Here is a 19,756-nt window from a genome sequence, read left to right as displayed (position 1 = left end):
TTCCTGTAGCATTTAAAGAAACCGGAAGTGCGCCCGATATATATTGCAAGTTACCCTATCAGCGCGTGCGCAATTTACACTACCAGCGCACTTCGGTAAGATCAGAGAAAGCCACACGGAGTTAGTTTTTCTCTTTCTATTGCTCTTGTTTTTGTCTTTTTCTTATTTTGTCTCTGCTTGTACATTTTTTACTTTGCATTTTGTGAAACACAAAGAAAAACATCTAAAATGTAAGCGAATTTGGAAGTTATTGAGTTGTTTTTATTTTCCGCGCTCAGGCTGACGTAAGTAACCGGAAGTGAAATTTCATTAACCGATCCAGGCGCGCGCTCGCGCGCGTGTGGCTTTGTTTGATCTTACCATGGATAGTACTACTACCCATGATCTCACCGAAGTGCGCTGGTAGTGTAAATTGCGCACGCGCTGACAGGGTAACTTCCAATAGATATTGGGCTCACTTCCGGTTTCTTTAAATGCTAAAGGAAACGCGGTTTTTCATTAAATCCAGCCTTTGCATTTTTTCTGTATTAGTCACAGGACCATGGGCGTGGCCTGATGACGTCATCACTAGTGTTACTGATCATGAAAAAGTTGAAACATGAAATAACTCTGAACTACCTAAAAATGATGAGGTTATAATAAAAAAATTAAGGATGTTTTTAGCGGGTTATATTGTTGCTTTGGTAACCTATTTCGTCACGAAAATGATAACATGTTCATCAATGATTGGGCAGTTTTTGATACCATGTTTGTAGCATAAACTGATAGAGAGTGGTTATAATGACCCATCAAAATCTAAGTCATGGAAAGTACTAGAAACTGTTTTGCAAATTTTACATGCTGGCTATGGTACAAAAATGTTATGACTTCATACATTACTGTTTTACCTCCAAGTGATCCATACATGAACAAAAAGGAACTTGGTTTGCCCTTGTGACCCTCTAAGTATGGAGTAATGGCTCTCCTGTTTTATTTCATTTTTTCAGTTGTTTTTCATTTTCCTTACAGTGTATAATCTCTTGTATGCAGACAGGCAGGTAGGCATGTATGTTATAAGAGGGTTGGTTTTCTAATTCTTTGTAAATAATAGCTGTTAAAGTAATGCACAGGTAAATTAAGGATTCAGTGAGAGTAGTAAAACCTTACCCTCATACAGCTACATGAATGAAGCAATTATTTTCAATGACACGTTCTGTAGGAAGCTGTTCAAGCAGACACCAGAAGAATTCCTGACACAGTCTACTGGCTTGACTTTACACACATACAGACTTATACAATGCAAACACAACAACTATCAAACTTACTATCAACATCAATATCAGTTATTGCTACTACCCATAACGATGAACGTCTTGCATGTTTCAATGTAATTAGGACTGCCTGCGTGAAAGAACACTGACATTATCACTATAATCATGGCTGCCAAAAGTTTAACCGTCATTGCTAGCCATTTTAATCAATATGTGTTCATAACACTTCTGCTGTGTGCTTGTCTTATGGATTCACTAAGGCTGGTGGTAATTCTAAATTATTAGGAGTGACATCAGCTGTTCCTAAAACTTCCCCACATGGGATTAAATGCCATTGTGTTAAAGCACGGCTGACTTCCCACCCACGTGTTGGTTCACTCTGTTGCAGTGATGTTTCCATGGAGGTTTCTCTTCTGCCGGCCATCCAGCCTTCTAGATCAACATCCTGAGACTTGTTTAAATCATTAGAACTATCACAGGCTGAAGAAAATGGTCCAAGAAAAATGGCAACCAGACGTTGAAGTCTTTCTTTTAACACAGCATCAATTGAAGGGATGTTCTCTAAGAACAATGGAATAAATGTCGCAGAATACAGTGTTGGATTATCCAGTGCAGTTCTCAACAAGTTCACCCAAGGCAGATCACCAGTCAATACCAGAGAAGGTTCTCCCTTTGATTCCAAAAAGTGCTTTACCCATCCAGCATATCCATGAGAAATAACCTCAGTTTGACTGCCAGGAACATCTAACTGATTCTGAAGGAAGTAAAATATGACAGAGGCAGTAAATTCTGAAGATGCTTTATCAAGTGCTTCTATTAATGGCTTCCACATGTTGATAATCTCTACTGGAACATCAGTAATGAATGAAGCAGAAGGGCTGTGTTCTGTTGGCCACCTGATTTTCAGTGTATCCAGCTGTTCACAAGAGGGAACCAGCATGCCTCTGTGATACAAAACACTTGGCACAAGGGACCTGAATTAACAAATCAATTAATCAGAAATATAACAGTCACTCTTGACTTGGATGGTTTACAGGCATTATTGTACCATTATTTTGATTATGCTCAGACAGAGAAGTTGAAAAATCAAAATTATAACCACATCAAAGTCTCTTAGCTACCAAAAGAAAAATTTATCATTCAGCCTGACTTGTAAAAAACACCGTTATTTGTAACCTCATGAAGCAAGATAACAATAATGCATACAGACATGACTAATCATGACAGTTCTGCACACAACTTAAGCAGCTGTGAAATTAAAGCCTGAAAAAAATTCAAGTGAATTCATATATTCTCTTGTATTCTTCACCATCTATGGGTATATTACGAATGAATATGAAGTGAACATACAAAAATCGCTCTTTGAGAAAAAATATTTCGAAACCAAAAATTTGTATGTACAAGTTACTGCTAGCTACTGTCCAAATTTGAGGATAAACGAACAAATTCCCGTTGACTTGTAGCTTTCAAAAGGTGATTCAGATATTCCTGAAAAATTTGACAATTCATTTATTTCAAAATTCTTGGTATAGTATGATAGCCAGCTCTATAAGCTTTAATTTTATCTGCAGTTTAAACTGGACCATCCAGCTTCATCGCTTGGACGCAAGGTACCTCTAAAGGTATACGGTACCCTTAACTGCTAGTCAAAAACAAACCAGGCAAGCGATCAAAAATCAACTTTCATCAATCGCCTTTGTCTTGCTAAAATCTGAACAGAAAAAAACTTAATAAACTTAAAACTTAAAAAACTTAATAAACCTCTGTGCCTTTGGGAATTGAACCTTATAATCATGCAGATAAATATATCTTTCTTATGTATGATTCTTAAGCTTTGCCAGGGTTTTTTTTATGGGGGGCAGGGGGGGGGGGGTTGGTTAAATGAATGACTGTACAGAGGTGCCAAAGAATGTTAGTTATTTGGGGTATATAGATGCCTTAAAGGCTGAATGCATCTCACTTTTCTGATCAGTTAGTTAGACAGTGCCATTATTGTTCAAATACAAAATTCTGGAAAACACGACGTTAATGTGGCCATGAAGTGACTTTTCACTGACCATTAAAGGTGAGACTTTGCAACACATACCTTGAGACATTTTTTTTCAGATCACATATTAATATAAGAATCAAATTGCTGTGAATTCAAACTTCTAATATACATGTAAACAGCGGTTTTACTAGTGGTCAGTGCAAAATGCCAACTGCACACAGCACACTGCACACTGCACACTGCAGACCAAGGGTGAATGCATTTTAATGTATATTGTGTTACCATTTCCATGATCGAGAGGAAATAACTGGACATAAACTTAAAAAGTCTGCAGTCTACATTTTACCCCTGGTTTGCAGTTTGCCTTTTTCCACCAGTCTGCAGTTGGGAATCTGCATTTCACACTGACTGGTTTTACCACACCTATTTACTTAAAAGTAAATAAGTGAGTTTGTATAAGGCAGTAGAGAGAATATCACAAGACTGCACTCTTAAATTAAATGGTAGGCACAGCAGTGCACCACCTTTCCCTTACCATAAATTGCTCATGGATATCAAGCTTGTAATCTCGTTTGATATCTCTGTCAGTTCACTGTTGCTCTTGAACTTAGTTACCTTCTTTCTTTTTAGAACATGCCTCAAGGCAACATCTCTATATTTGTTGAGCAGCTGCTGTAGTTTCTCCATGCTATCCTCGTGCATGTTAAGCTGAGCCTCCCAGTATTCATCCTGCAACCACGACAAACTAGCCCGTAAGCCACAATGCAAAGTTTCCATTGATGGCAAGCTTGAATGTGTTGCTTCGTGCCTCAAGTCAATAAGCCAACCAGGTAAACCAATTTCTTCTCCAATTGACTGCACTGAACGTGCAAACTTTCCTTTTTGAACTTGATCGACCATTCCATTGACAAAGCGAACTATTGCCATTGCTAAAGTCAATCGCCCTTCGACGGCCCTTGTTCTTAAATCCACCAGTCCTAAATGAGCCGAAATAAGGTTTGCTGTACTTTCGATTGCGAGGGGAAGTTTACCCACACTTCGGCTTTTCCATGCAGCTACACGATCTACTGCTTTCCTTTGAGCATCTGGTTTGTCAAAGTTGAACAACGTTCTATAGACATATAACCATTCTTCGCGGTTTTGCCAGCACACTACACGTGCTGTGGAAGCCATTTTGTGCAGCACGTTTAAAACATGTAGAGCGTTAAGTTCCCACCTGAGCAAACCGTGAGCCTATAGCATGTAATAATGGTAAGTGATACAACTAAGCCTCGTACAAACGTGAGGGAAAAAATTGACAAACATCCAAAAACACAGAGAGTTTCGTACATACCATGTGTACTGCAAGAACAACAGGGGCACTTTTTAAAATACCTCATGTACGTTATACTGTTGCGTCACCACAGGCAGCCCAAGCTCTCTATGAACCACACAAGCAACACATATATATGGCATCGAATTATAAGGGTTTATATGGGATTTTCTACAAGATATCCATGGAGGTAGTTAAAAGTGTAAATTCTCAATAAAAATGGCTTACCTTATTCCATACGTGTCTTGTTAGCTCCTGGTGTGGTTATTTTACCGATTTAACTTGATTCAAGCGACTTTTTTGAATTCCGGTGTTTCTTTCATAAAGAGAGGACAAGGCGAAACAACCTCGTTCCCACGGTCTCTTATCTTACCGTCCCCTGGAGCGAGCGAAGAGAGACCCTAGTTGGGTCTGGCAGCGCAATTTCATCCCGTAGTAGTTGTTGTTTGTCCTTTGAATGCACTCGATCAAATTGATGCAAAAAACATAAGAACGTCTCTAGGAAAACGTATAGCTTTCCCAAAGTAAAGCTAGGGCAGTCTCCAAAGAAAAGCTGGACGAAGATAAATATGATATTCGTGCAACGCACTGTGCTTGCAAACAGTACTAATCAAATAACCGGGCCCGGCGTCACCTGCGGCGTCACAATATAGAATGCAAGTAAGCAATATCACGGTTCACGGAATATTTTAATCTTTGTCCCTGGAGAGCCAATACTTAGAGCCTTAAAACATATCTTGCAATAGAAACGAACCTAAACAAAGTATAAGCCTGGCATGGCAAATTACAGAGGTGTCAAACTCTGAGAAGCGACGTGCAGTTAACAGCGGAAACCATGCAGACCTACCGGTCGGTACATTTTGCTGACCCCTAGTCCATGGACTACCCCGATGGACCTGGTCCATGGACTTCTTGAATGGACTACCCATGGACTACCCTAAATGGACCACCCTGAAATCTGTGGCAAACATACATTTAACAAAGCTAGAACCCGAACAAAAAATGTGATCATTCGACAAACACATTACGGAACACTTGCGATTTAACAGATTTAACGATCCCGAACAAAATCAGATCAGAACAGTTGCGATTTAATCCTCAAACGTTTCCTACCTTAACATCTGGACCTTTGTCACAAAATATTGGATTCGAGCAAGTTTTCCTTTTGTTTAATACCTACATGATAAGACACGACATTGACATAACCCCATACACCCATACACCACCATCTTGTATTTCTTCCCCCTGGCCAAATGAGTGTAGCCAGCAGGCGCAGTAGTCGCTCACGAGTCGCTCACGGTCGCTCACAATACGAAAAGGACGCTAGATGGTAAGTGGAAATTTGGCATATATAATCGCATTCATCTCTGACTTGTGAGCCAATTCTTTACGCCATAACAGAGAACGAGAAAAGCAACTCATTTCCTTTATCTCGGTTGTAATATTTTGTGACAAAGGTCCAGTTGGGGATTAAATCTGTTAGATCGCAAATGTTCCGTAATTGTGTTTGTCGATCGATCTCATCTTTTGTTCGGGTTCTAGCTTTGTTAAATTTATGTTTGCCACAGATTTCAGGGTGGTCCATTTAGGGTAGTCCATGGGTAGTCCATTCAAGTAATCCATGGACCAGGTCCATCGGGGTAGTCCATGGACTAGGGGTCAGCGAAATGTACCAACCCAGCTTTAATACCGGGATCGGATTTTACTGGTCGTTAAAATTACAGAATTGAAATTACACTTGGAAGTAAGATCACTGTGGATCATTGGACTGACAACTTCGAAAACCCTTCCAAGTTCGGAGACATATTAGGCCTTTTCTGGTCTTGCTTTTCACTGAAGCTGAACTCTCCGTTGGGTTTGAAATACAATACACTTAGTGGCGAATACAGTTTGAAAAACTGCGCCGGCTTTTCCCGCACAAATTGCTTAACATTATCAATATTGAATATATAGGCTGATTCAGCTGAGTTCAACTCTCAAGTAGTTCTTACCTCAACCTTTGAATTTATCAGTGGAGTCCTGAGAGTTCTCTGGCGGCCAAACCCTCCAACAACTGGTCGGCAAATCCTGACCGCGCTTTAACTGACCGTTGGACACAAAATTATACGGGAACAATGTTTTAGTTACAAAATATTACGAGGTTACCGGAGTCTTACCGGGCCTCAGGCGAGAAAGAGCAAAATGTGAAAAGACTGTACGAACCAGAAAACGTCATTACCAGATAACCAGTTGTATGAAAGCAGAACAGACGATGATTTTCCGCGACCGGATCAACGGTGGTTTAACATACAACTGAACGTGGGAAAAGAGAGCGTCAAGGGAAAAGAAACTGATCTAATTTCACTCTATAAATGACAGCAGAACAGACCTCTATTGCTTGCTGGTAAATAAAACTTTAATAAACAACTAACATTATATTGTAAGCATGTTTTCAAACAAAAGGTCAAGCAGTCAGAGAGTGTCAAGTGACACACTTCTCTCATTTCACAGTGATCGCATCCGGAATGTAATTTCCAGCCAGAACTGATTTTTAAAACTACAATGTAAGCTATTTGTACACCAAAAACAATTTTCCAGCTAGCTAACTCTTGATAAGCTAAATTCTCAGCAAGATTCTGTTTATTACTCGGATTCCCAGCCAGCCCAACTTTAGTCTGCAGAGCGGATATTTTGCGGAGCGGATCACTCCTGAAACCTTCCAAGTGTATGATAATAATAATAGTAATAGTATTGTAACGCACGCGGGCGACAACAACTTCCAGTCAAAGAGTCCAACAGCCAACGGTTTAATTACTCGACTCTTACGTTCAGCTTACTTGTACATGGCAAGTCTACTAACACACACAGGCTACTACATAACGTGAGTCTCTTATGTATCCTGTATCACGAGTACATTGCGCATTCCGTACTCACCACATAACCGTCTCTTAGTCTTTGAACTTGTGCGAGCATACATTCAAATACAACCGTTATACCTCTTAGCACGCGCACCTTAGCTCGTGCCGAATCACTATATCAATTTCATCACAGTATTATGAGAATAATATTCCAAATCTCCTGAAGAATTATGATTTTTCCATATTTTAGGTGAAGAAAAATAGGAATTATGTTTCACGAAGTCTTTGATGGCTTTTGCAATCAAACCTATATTGAATTCAGCCGCAAGTCATGTTTCGTTGAAAGTTCTGTCCCCAAGGGATATTCATGGTAACTCTGATTGGTCGAAGCATAGCGACCCGTTTTTGGGTCGCTAAAATTGGTGGCAATCAAGTATGAGAAGTCCTTTGTCTGGCAGGTAATGAATAAACAAGATGAAGGACTTTTCTGAAAGTCTAAACAACAGTTGGTTTACTGTTTAAATATAACACGTTTATACCCAGCCCGTTATATGAAGCTCAATTAGGCGTAGAAATTTTCCTAGAGCTCTACGAGTCTACGGTAGTATTTTGAATGTTTAAGCTCCGTTTCTCTCGGATATGCGTACACCATAGAGGTGTAGTAGCATATTTAAACAATAGAACACTTTTTCCGTGTTTACATGGCCTCATCTAAACACGAGGAGGGTTCGGGGAATTCGAGACAGTTATGCAAACCTGAGACGTAATAAAATAATTCTCAAAAATACGCGCAAATCTAAAACGTCACAAACGTGTTTACATACTCTCATCTAAACACCTATCGACCAATGAGAGCGCGCGTAGTAGCTCAGTTATTTTATAAAGTTATTGTAGCAAATATTATATCGCATAGGGAATGTTGAGTGTTATTACGGATTGCAGTGTTTTAATAACTGTTTTCAATGGTTTCTTCCCTGTGAGTACCAAAATGAAAGCACACTGAGCTTGTGCGAGTATATTCCGTCGGTTAAAATCTTATATTATTTCATTTCTTCATTTTTTTGTTTCATTTGTGATGGCAATCTTCTGTTGTTGAGGGGAAACCCGAGCCAAATCTGGAATCGCTGGAAACATCTGTGGAGCGGCCATCCAGATGGCTTTGAAGAGATTTCACTGGTCTCAACCAGGAGTACCCGTCGGATCCGCTCCGCAAAATATCCGCTCTGCAGATTTAAGTTGAACTGGCTGGGAATCTGAGTAATAAAAAGAATCTTGCTGAGAATTTAGCTTATCGAGAGGTCGCTAGCTGGAAAATGTTTTTGGTGAACAAATAGCTTACACTGTGGTTTTACAAATCAGTTCTGGCTGGAAATTACATTCCGGATGCGATCACTGTGAAATGACAGAAGTGTGACACCTGACACTCTCTGACGGGTCGGTACATTTCGCTGACTCCTAGTCCATGGACTACCCCGATGGACCTGGTCCATGGACTACTTGAATGGACTACCCATGGACTACCCTGAATGGACCACCCTGAAATTTGTGGGAAACATAAACTTAACGATGCTAGAACCCGAACAAAAGATGCGATCAATTGACAAACACAATTACGAAACACTTGCGACGTAAGAGATTTAACGATCCGAACAAAAGATACGATCGATCAGAACAGTTGCGATTTAATCCTCAAACTTTTCCTACCTGAACGTCTGGACCTTTGTTACAAAATACTAGATTCGAGAGAGTTTTCTTTTGTTACCTACATGATAAGACACGCTATTCACATAACCCCATACACCCATATACCGCCATCATGCATGTCTACCGCTGGCCAAATGAGTATAGTTAGCAGGCGCAGTAGTCACCCGCGAGTCGCTCACGGTCGCTCACAATACGAAAAGCACGCTAGATGGTAAGTGGACATTTTGCATATATAATGACATTCATCTCAGACTTGTGAGCCAGTTCTTTACGCCATGGCAGGGAACGAGAAAAACAACTCATTTCCTTTATTTCGGTTGTGATATTTTGTGGCAAAGGTCCAGTTGGCGATTAAATCTGTTACATCGCAAGTGTTCCTTAATTGTGTTTGTCGATCGATCTCATCTTTTGTTCGGGTTCTAGCATCATTAAATTTATGTTTGCCACAAATTTCAGGGTGGTCCATTTAGGGTAGTCCATGGGTAGTCCATTCAAGTAGTCCATGGACCAGGTCCATCGGCGTAGTCCATGGACTAGGGGTCTGTGAAATGTACCAACCCCTCTCTGACTGCTTGACCTTTTGTTTGAAAACATGCTTACAATATAATGTTAGTTGTTTATTAAAGTTTTATTTACCAGCAAGCAATAGAGGTCTGTTCTGCTGTCATTTATAGAGTGAAATTAGATCAGTTTCTTTTCCCTTGACGCTCCCTTCTCCCACGTTCAGTTGTATGTGCATGTGTTATGCGCGCCAAGATGGCTGCCGGTGTCGTTCACGTTCTCTTGATTTATTTTATATTTCTAGCCTATTCTGATGATTTTTCGCCCTATGGATGGACTCACTCTGGTTTTAACTACTTCTGCTTCGAAGATATCGATGGATGTTTCTCCGATGGTTTTCTTCCTGGCAATTTTAGACGTGAATTTAGCCTGGTTGGATCTCACGTGGTTATAAGACGGCAAGAGCTCAGTAGTCTTGAAGTGTTCCAACCATGCTCAAAACAGGCTAAGCATGGGTCTACCTGTTTAGTTCTTCCCTCGAAACCTTTTGTCATGGATTTGACAGTGCATGTTGATATATCTTCAAATCCAGGACCTGAATCTAACCAAGAAATTACCTCAAGGTCGGTTGGATTATATCATCATTCATTTCGGTCGCCACAACTTATTACATATTCAAGAAGTGAGTTGTTATCAGTGCGGCGTTTTTCGCCGGCTCGTTTGCCTTTTCATCTGGTTTCGGTCTTAAAGGATTTTAGTTTGCTTCGGACAAGAGGATGTAGAGCAGGTGTATGGGCGAAGTCACGAACGAGGCAGAGGAGCATAAGGACGGTTGTTTCAAATCGAAATGATCGTTTTTCGAAATTTGCATCTTTGCTTAATCGCGACAATCTCGTGAAGGTGTAGATCTCACAAGTTGCTAACACCCAGGATACTTCTCACGCGATCAACTTTTGTTTGCTCAATTCCAGGTCAATAAGGAATAAATCTAGCGTACTGAAAGACTTTGTTGTTGACAAGGATATTGATCTTCTTGCTTTGACGGAGACGTGGCTCAGACCTGGAAATATTGATTGTGCTGAGATTGGTGATTTATGTCCCACTGGTTATGATTTTATCCACATTCCACGGGAATCGAGAGGTGGTGGTGTCGGCTTGCTTTTCAAAGAAAGTATGGATATTAAATGCAAAAATAGTGAGTGGAACACTTCCTTCCAGTCGTTCGAATTCTTGGATGTTCGTTTCAAGAGCTCAAAGATGATCAGGATGATAATTATTTACCGCCCACCGTCATCTGTGCCTTTGTCAACATTTTATCATGAATTTTCTCTCCTGCTTGAAGAATTGGCCACAGCATCAGGCGAGCTTTTAATTGTCGGTGATTTTAATCTACATGTGGATTCTTCGCGTGATGTCAACGCATTGCATTTTTGTGACCTAATAGCATCTTTCGATCTGAACAATGGGTGACTACGCCGACTCACACAAGTGGTCATATCTTGGATTTAATCATTACTAGAAATCAGTGTAAACTTATAGACAATGTTATGGTTCATGACCCTTTGATTTCTGATCATTACGCTATTTTTATGCATTTATTATTGCACAAACCACAATTCCCAACAAGAACTATTCGCCACCGGAAGCTGCGTTCGATTGATTATGCTGAATTCAATGACACTATCATGAATTCGTCCTTGTTTGACGAATCACAGCGTGATTTGGATTCGTTAGTTGATTCCTATCATCGGGTCTTGAAGTCCACCCTTGATGTTTATGCCCCCGAAAGGACCCGTGAGGTAGTTCTTCGTCCTTGTGCGCCTTGGTATTCAACTGACATTAGTGTTCAAAAGAACATAAGGAGGAAGCTCGAACGTAACTGGCGACGTACAAGATTACCTGCAGATAGAGAACGGTATGTGTTTCAGAACAGTGTTGTTAATGACATGATTGCCTCCGCGAAGCACACATTTTATTCATCAGTGATCCAGGAAAACTCAGGGAACTCTGGACTTCTTTTTAAGACAATAGAGAAGCTTCTGCACTCCAATCCAGTCCAGCGTTATCCATCTGGGCCTAATAACTGTTCTCTGTCCGAATCATTCGTTGAATATTTTAGTGACAAAATTGTTAAAATCCGCAATGATCTTGACAAAGTTGATGGAACTCTGAATGACGGTCAAGTTACTTCATGCAATGCTGAGTCTGAAAGCTGTCTAGCTGGTCAGCTGCTAAGTGAATTTAAACTGGTCACTGAGGAGGTCGTATCTGGTTTTGTGAATCACCTGTCTTCAAAGTCCTGTACACTTGATCCAATTCCATCCTCAGTGTTCAAAGGGTGCCGTCATTATCTGCTTCCAATGATCACTCGTATAGTTAACTTGTCTCTTACAAGTGGCCAAGTACCTGATAGATTCAAGGTTGCCATGTTGAAGCCGTTGTTGAAAAAGAGTGGAGCTGATCATGAACTATTTTCGAACTTTCGTCCTGTCTCGAATTTATATTTTCTATCCAAAGTTACGGAGAAAGCAGTTGCAGCACAATTAATGGACCACCTTAATGATAATGAAGGCTTATTAGAAGAATTTCAGTCGGCATATAAATCTCATCACAGTACAGAGACTGCGCTTGTGAGAGTTCAAAATAATATTTTGAAGGCTATTGACAATAACAGATCGGTTATATTACTATTGCTCGATTTATCGGCTGCGTTTGATACTGTCGATCATTCGATTTTGTTATCTAGACTACAGAATCGCTTTGGTATTAGGAACACTGCTCTTAATTGGTTTCATTCGTATCTTCACTCACGCGAACAGTTTGTTTCTGTCAATGGAATTGAATCGTCAAAGAAGAAGTTACCCTACGGGGTACCACAGGGTTCTGTACTGGGACCCTTGTTGTATTCCCTTTATACAAGGCCGCTGGGTGACATAGCCAGAAAGCATAGCATACCGTTTCATCTCTATGCAGATGACACACAGTTGTACTTGTCGTTTACGTCCAATTGCCCTAATCATCTATCAAGCTCAAAGATGGCAGTAGAATTATGTGTTAAGGACATTGGGGACTGGATGCTGCGCAACAAACTTAAGTTAAATCGGGATAAGACTGAACTTTTGGTTATTAGTTCTAAATATCGTCCACGACCACCCCTCGACTATATACGAGTTGGTGATGAAGTAATCAAGTCTAGTAAACAGGCCAGGAATTTAGGAGTTGCATTCGATCAATGTTTGGATTTCAAAGAACACGTTAAAATAACCTGCAAGAGCGCATTTTTCCGCATTCGTAGTATAGCTAAAATTAGGCGATACCTATCCCAGAGTACTACTGAGACCATTGTTCACGCTTACATAACATCGCGTTTGGACTATTGTAACGCCCTACTGTACGGTCTCCCAAAGTATCTGATTAATAGACTTCAGCTTGTACAGAACTCAGCAGCTCGCCTTGTTACCTTGACTAGAAGGCAGGAACACATCACACCAATACTAAGGAGCTTAGATTGGTTGCCAGTTCATTTTAGGATTATTTTCAAAATATTGTTGTTAACTTACAAAGCTCTGAATGGACTGGCCCCTGATTACATTAGAGACCTACTGCGATTTAACATTTCTGGTCGGACACTACGATCTTCAAACAACAGGTTGCTTGATGAGCCTAGAGCAAATCTTAAAACGTATGGTGAAAGGGCTTTTTCCGTGGCGGCACCAAGGCTCTGGAATAAACTACCCCTCCAGATCAGACTTTCATCATCAGAGGCAGTTTTTAAGGCTAATCTTAAGACTTATCTTTTTAAGCGTGCATTTGATTTGTAGTTTTTACTTTTTATTTGTAGCCTAATTGTATTATATAGCGTATTTAATTCTTAGGATTTTAACTTTTAGGATTTAGGATTTTAGGTTTTTAAAGAATTAGGATTTTAATTTTAAAGTATTGTAAAGCGCCATGGACAATTAGTGGAAAATGGCGCTATATAAATGTATATTTATTTATTTATTTATTTATTTATTTATTTATTTATTTATGTTAAACCACCGTTGATCCGGTCGTGGAAAATCATCGTCTGTTCTGCTTTCATACAACTGGTTATCTGGTAGTGACGTTTTTTGGTTCGTCAGTGCAGTCTTTTCACATTTTGCTCTTTCTCGCCTGAGGCCCGGTAAGACTCCGGTAACCTCGTAATATTTTGTAACTAAAACATTGTTCCCGTATAATTTTGTGTCCAACGGTCAGTTAAAGCGCCGTCAGGATTTGCCAACCAGTTGTTGGAGGGTTTGGCCGCCAGAGAACTCTCAGGACTCCACTGATAAATTCAAAGGTTCATAATGGTAATTGAACTGAGTGGAGTGCAATTTGTTCTGAAATCATACGCGTGATTTCAAAATCGAACGAGCGCGTAGCGCGAGTTCGATTTGAAATCACAAGTATGATTTCAGACCAAAATTGCACGACATGAAGTTCAATTGCCACTTTATTAGATCCATTTTGAAATCGCACAATTTTATCGCCTTAATTTTTAGACTTTTGGTGTATTGTTCCAGTAGCCGGTTTGTTAAAGAAAAAAGCGGAACCGGAAACGCCTTTACGTCTCATTTAGTATGCAAAACGATGTCATGTGACGAAAACTCATCCGAGCATGACAAAGAAACAAGCGGTTTTGAAGTCAGAAGGAAAATAGTCTGCTTCAGGTATAAAAGTTCAATTCTCGTCGCTTGAATCAATGATGGAAGGTCTTTCTTTCTTCTGTGGTTGAGGCTGAGACTTTTCATTGTCTTTGGAGAAGGAATTTGAAGGTGCATCCTGCGTAATTCTGCGATGGATTTCTTTTGAGTTGTGAAACTCCCTCGAGTGCACGATGCCCAGTGGATGGTACGTTTTTTTCTTTCATACCGTTTAATGGCATGATTTTAAGGGAGTCCAGCTCGTTATCATCTCCGTTTCTTTTTGTAACCTCGGCGAAGGACTCAATACTCAGGACCTTGTCAAGTTCTTGGGGCGCCATTTGTTTCAAGATATTTCCAAGATGGCGGGACTAACACCAGCTTCGTAAGACGTTCATTCATTCACTGTTTTGTGGAGCGGGGTGTATTTTGACTATGTTTATTCACAGCGACAGAGTTGAGCTCTTTTGTTGCTTCGTTTGAAACTACCAGAAACCTGGAAACATCTATCTTCTTGAGATGGCCCTGAATTTGTTGTTGTGTGGTTTTCGTTTGTTTATGTTTTACTGGACTCGGTATCATACGGATTTTGAGCAGATGTTGAAGAAAAATCGCCAAAATATTCATCAAAATGGACACTGAAAGTTGGAAACTTCGATTAAAGTAGGTGTTCAGCCTGAAGGAGCTGATAATCGTCATTTAGAAACTGTAATTAATTACATTCGTCAAGTTTTTTGGAAAAAAAAAAACACTAACAACAAAGTTTTGGCAATACTAGTTGCTAAATTCTCCACACAATGGCTTTTTGCCTTTCATTTTCCTGAAATTTTATTCTTTACTTTAAACTAATCTTGAAATATGATTTGTTGTTTTGTTTTACTGTCCCATTTTCAATGGCTGAGAAAAAGATGCGATTTAGAGCAAAAAATAGTGCGATTCGTGAATAAATCGCACCATTGAGAGCCAATCAGATTGCAAGGATAGCCAGTGATTTCAAAATGGATTTAATAAAGGTAAGAACTACTTGGGAGTTGAACTCAGCTGAATCAGCCTATATATTCAATATTGATAATGTTAAGCAATTTGTGCGGGAAAAGCCGGCGCAGTTTTTCAAACTGTATTCGCCACTGTATTGTATTTCAAACCCAATGGAGAGTGCAGCTTCAGTGAAAAGCAAGACCAGAAAAGGCCTGATATGTCTCCGAACTTTGAAGGGTTTTCGAAGTTGTCAGTCCATTCATCTACAGTGATCTTACTTCCAAGTGTAATTTCAATTCTGTAATTTTAACGACCAGTAACTGAAATCCGATCCCGGTATTGCAGCCGATGATGACCGCTTTTCAACGCGTCGAATATGAGCTATTGAAACACATTTACCGCGTCTAGGACAAAACGAGATATTGAAATGATTATTTTTTTCCCGGTGCAAGAAAGTATTGTTTCCATTGGTTTCTTTACTGAAGTCCGATCGTGTTCTTTATATAACTGAAGGCTGATTACTTATTGCCGCCTTTTGGTATCGCCGAAAATTTGCCCTGAAAGAACTGTTGACCAACACACCTGATTGATCTAGTTCCATGCGAATTGTACTGTACTTTGGGATTTAAACGTCAAAGGTCAGAAAAGACCAGAAGGTAATCATGTCATGCCAGATTTTGTTCTTTCGGTGTCGATAGCGCCAGGACAATAATGTGTAATTTAATTTCTTATGCGTTTCAATTTCTTAACGCGCGTGTTTTTCGCACATTCAGTTTCTGTTCAGAGAACAAGTTGTTTTGGATGCCTGCGTTGTTACCGGAGATGGAGACATTTCGCCTTGCTGTCCTTCTTTTTATGATGGCACGGACAGTCATTATATCGTGGAACAATTATCGCGCGGTTCAATTCGTGAAGCTAAGGCAAAGCGCGAAACGTGGCACACGAAAAACTAGGGGAGGGGCGTGGCACCAGTTCACACCATTCACTGAATTCGCGCTTCTGGGTTATAGTTTGATGGCGAAATGAGCGGTAAAAAATCATTCCACGATTATTGCTTTCTTAATCCTTGCTTCAATTGATTTGCCCCAGGGAATGTAATTTTCAGCAATGTAATATCAGTTAAAATCTAAGACATTTCATTGAATACTCTCATGAATGAGTTACTTTTGTGAACATAGTTCTTGATCTAGATCTTACATTTAGGGGATCCAGTAGTATCACCAGTTTTGTATATTATTATGTGTCCGTGGCTGTATGCGTATTTGGATGCACTTAACTGTGTGAAACTTTTAGCGCGGTGAACGGCCTTTAACATCCCAAGAATACCGGGTCTTTCCTGCGAAACTTTGCACTTAACTGTGTGAAACTTTTACGGTGAACGGCCTATAACATGCCAGCAATGCCGGGGTCTTTGCTGCGAAACTTTGCACTTAACTGTGTGAAACTTTTACGGTGAACGGCGTATAACATCGCAGCAATGCCGGGGTCTTTGCTGGGCAACTCTGCACTTAAGTGTGTGAAACTTTTACGGTGAACGGCCTTTAACATCCTAACAATGTCGGGGACTTTGCTGTGAAACTTTGCACTTAACTGTGTGAAACTTTCACGGTGAACGGCCTTTAACACCCCCACGCATGGGTCTTGGTGAAATTTTTACGGTAAACCACCTCTAGGAATGTGATTGTCTTTGGTTGTTCAACTTTCGAGTTAAATTAATTTTGTGAAAGTTGTGTTGACAGTGCTTTGCAGTCTTGGGTAGGGCATGGATCAGCGACATGGACTGGGGTGGATCACCAACATTCAAGGTATTATCAAGATTTTTTTTGTTCATTTTATGATAAAGATTCTAACGTGGTTTACACTCTTTTATCTCGCAATTGCAGACTGTGGCAAGCTCAGAGAAAACAGTTGTGCAAAGAAAACGAAAAAGACGTTATTCAATACTTTTTTGCAGCAAGCATTTCTTTGGTGAAGGCAAGTTTGATCTGAATGTCTAGAGGGACTAGAGGGATCTTGTCTTAAACATTAGCGTGGATCATTTTAGATGTCAGAACGTAAAGTGCCAAACTGTCACACGTATGCTGAACCTGGAAGGCATCTGAAGTATCGGAAAAAAACCCGACCGTGTTGGGAGACACCTTGTCCGATCCGCTTAAGACATAAATGGTAAGTTGTATTGTTAAGTTTTTAAGTGATAACATAATCAAAGTGTAGATTGTGCTCATGGCGGCAAAATAGTCAACAGACAATAGGCTGTTGAATAGTGGTCCTAAACAATGCGTTTGTTTTTAATCCAGGTCAATACGCTAGCCAGAACATTTTTTCGCCTATAATTGCCTTGCTGGCATTTCAAATGTTACTCTTTACTGCTGGCTGGCTACTTGGCTAATTGCCATTTTTCTAGCTCGGTATTCAAAATTTTCATTATGTCTAGCTAGCAGCGAAGAGCGGATATTTTTTTTCCCAGGAAAGTTAATTATTAATGGTAACTGACGTGTAGCACAGAATCAAAGCTTAGGAAGTCATATCTTTAATTTCCAGTTAAAGTGTCGTTGGGTACTCCTGCTCGGCGTGTCGATCGATAAATACTGTTAGCGGATCGATCGTGTTTTCTACTTTATGTAAGAACCACTGACGAGTATATAGGTTATTAATTATTTTTAGTGCCAGCGGTTTTCCAGGTATAATTAAAATTCAACCTGCAACCTGCAAAACATACCTGTCGTGTGTTCAGACGCGGCAGGTTACTTCTCCAGGTCACAGGTCACAGGTCACCAAAAATATGCCAAAACGTCATAAAACAGATGCGTAGAAGTGCGTCCCAAGTGTTACTATAACAGCTCTTTTCTGGAAAAAAAAAACGCATAAGGGAAATCGGGTGTAGCACTGAAATAAAAAAAAAATTGATCCAAAGAAAGCCAAGACTCATTTCTGTTGAAAACATAAATTCTTTGTAACCTTTCATCTGTGAATTATGCATTTACTTACGCGTGATTTGTGAACCAACCATTTCAACCCATTTCGTACATATACCACATATAGAAATTTTTTCATTAAAATTGTACAGCAAAACATTTTTAGTTGAGGTTTGTTACATGGAAACATCGATAAACCTCTTGGGAATCTCGGGTAATTCTGACATCGCGAGTTTTACTGAGTGCTTTTTGATTGCGACCAGTGACCTGTGACTTGTTACCTGCGACCTGCAACCTGCAAAAGAAACCAGCCGTTCAGACGTTATTTTTTTACGCTCTTCTGCTCACGCGCGACTTGCGCTTAGCACTCGCCTCGCTTTCGCCTCTGTTCACCTAAAATACGCAAAAAAATTACGACTGTTCTGCACGCTAGTGTTTCTGCAGTCACTGTTCAGACGCTGTCACGACTGTGCAAGTTCAAAACGAAATACAAACTGTATGCATTGAGAATACATCAGTGTGAGTACAGTCGATAAAATGTTGTAAGAATGAGTGCCATGAAATCATCTATCAAGCAAATAAAAAGTACATTTTCAAACTGATGATGTTGGTTTTTTTTGTTCTTCCCAGAACTTGATGTAGCGTTTGTTTTATTTCTTATAATGCTTGTAACAATTACAGATGGAAATTAAAATGTTCACCCAAAGTCTGGATCCTTCAGCGACAGGATATTCAAACGCTATGGTGGTAAAAAGTCATTTGAAGCAGGTCGATCAGATCAGATTTTTTGATTTTAAATCCATTTTGAATCACTGGTTATCCTTGCAATCTGAATGGCTTTCAGCAGTGCGATTTATTCACGAATCGCACTATTTTTGCTCCAAATCGCATCTTTTTCTCAGCCAATGAGAATAGGATAGTAAAACAAAACAACCAATCAGATTTCAAGGTTAGTTTAAAGTAAGCAATAAAATGTCAGGAAATGAAAGACAAAAAGCCATTGTGTGGCGAATTTTGCAACTATTATCGCTAAAACTCTATTGTTGTTGTGGTTGTTTTTCAAAACATTTGACGAATTTAATTAATTACAGTTTCTGTATGACGATTATGAGCTCCTTTAGGCTGAAGACCTACTTTACAGGAAGTTTCCAACATTCAGTGTCCATTTTGAGGAATATTCTGGCGATTTTTCTTCAGCATCTGCTCAAGATCCGTCCAACAAAACACAAACAAACGAGAACCACACAACAAATTCAGGGCCATCTCAAGAAGGTAGATGTTTCCAGGTTTCCGGTAGTTTCAAACGAAGCAATACAAGAGCTCAACTCTGTCGCAGTGAATAAACATACGTAGTCAAACTACGCTCCGCTCCACAAAACAGTGAACGAACGTCTTCCGAAGCTGGTGCCCCGCCATCTTGAAAATATCTTGAAACAAACGACACCCCAAGAACTTGACAAGGTCTTGAGTATTAAGTTCTACGCCGAGGTCACAAAAAGAAACGGAGATACTTACGAGCTGGAATCCCTTAAAATCATGCAGAGTGCCATTGAACGGTATTTAAAAGAGAAAAACTATCCACTGGGCATTGTGCACTCGAGG

General features: G+C 39.9%; 1 protein-coding gene across 1 annotated transcript; it reads right to left on the bottom strand.

Moving 5' to 3' along the window:
* Positions 1-924: 924 nt before the first annotated feature.
* Positions 925-4,634, bottom strand: LOC110042186 (uncharacterized). Its single transcript, XM_020747532.2, has 3 exons — positions 4,574-4,634; positions 3,776-4,473; positions 925-2,224 (listed from the first exon to the last, which is right to left on the bottom strand). The coding sequence occupies exons 1-3, from the start codon at positions 4,574-4,576 to the stop codon at positions 1,495-1,497; spliced, it is 1,431 nt and encodes a 476-aa protein (XP_020603191.2). The 5' UTR covers positions 4,577-4,634; the 3' UTR covers positions 925-1,494.
* Positions 4,635-19,756: the final 15,122 nt, after the last annotated feature.

The sequence above is a fragment of the Orbicella faveolata genome, unplaced genomic scaffold, assembly GCF_042242905.1.
Source record: "Orbicella faveolata isolate gen_17 unplaced genomic scaffold, um_ofav_v1 contig_34, whole genome shotgun sequence".
NCBI classification, from domain to species: domain Eukaryota; kingdom Metazoa; phylum Cnidaria; class Anthozoa; order Scleractinia; family Merulinidae; genus Orbicella; species Orbicella faveolata.
The sequence above is the reverse complement of the archived record's forward strand: the minus strand, read 5'-3'. Positions and strand labels throughout refer to the sequence as shown.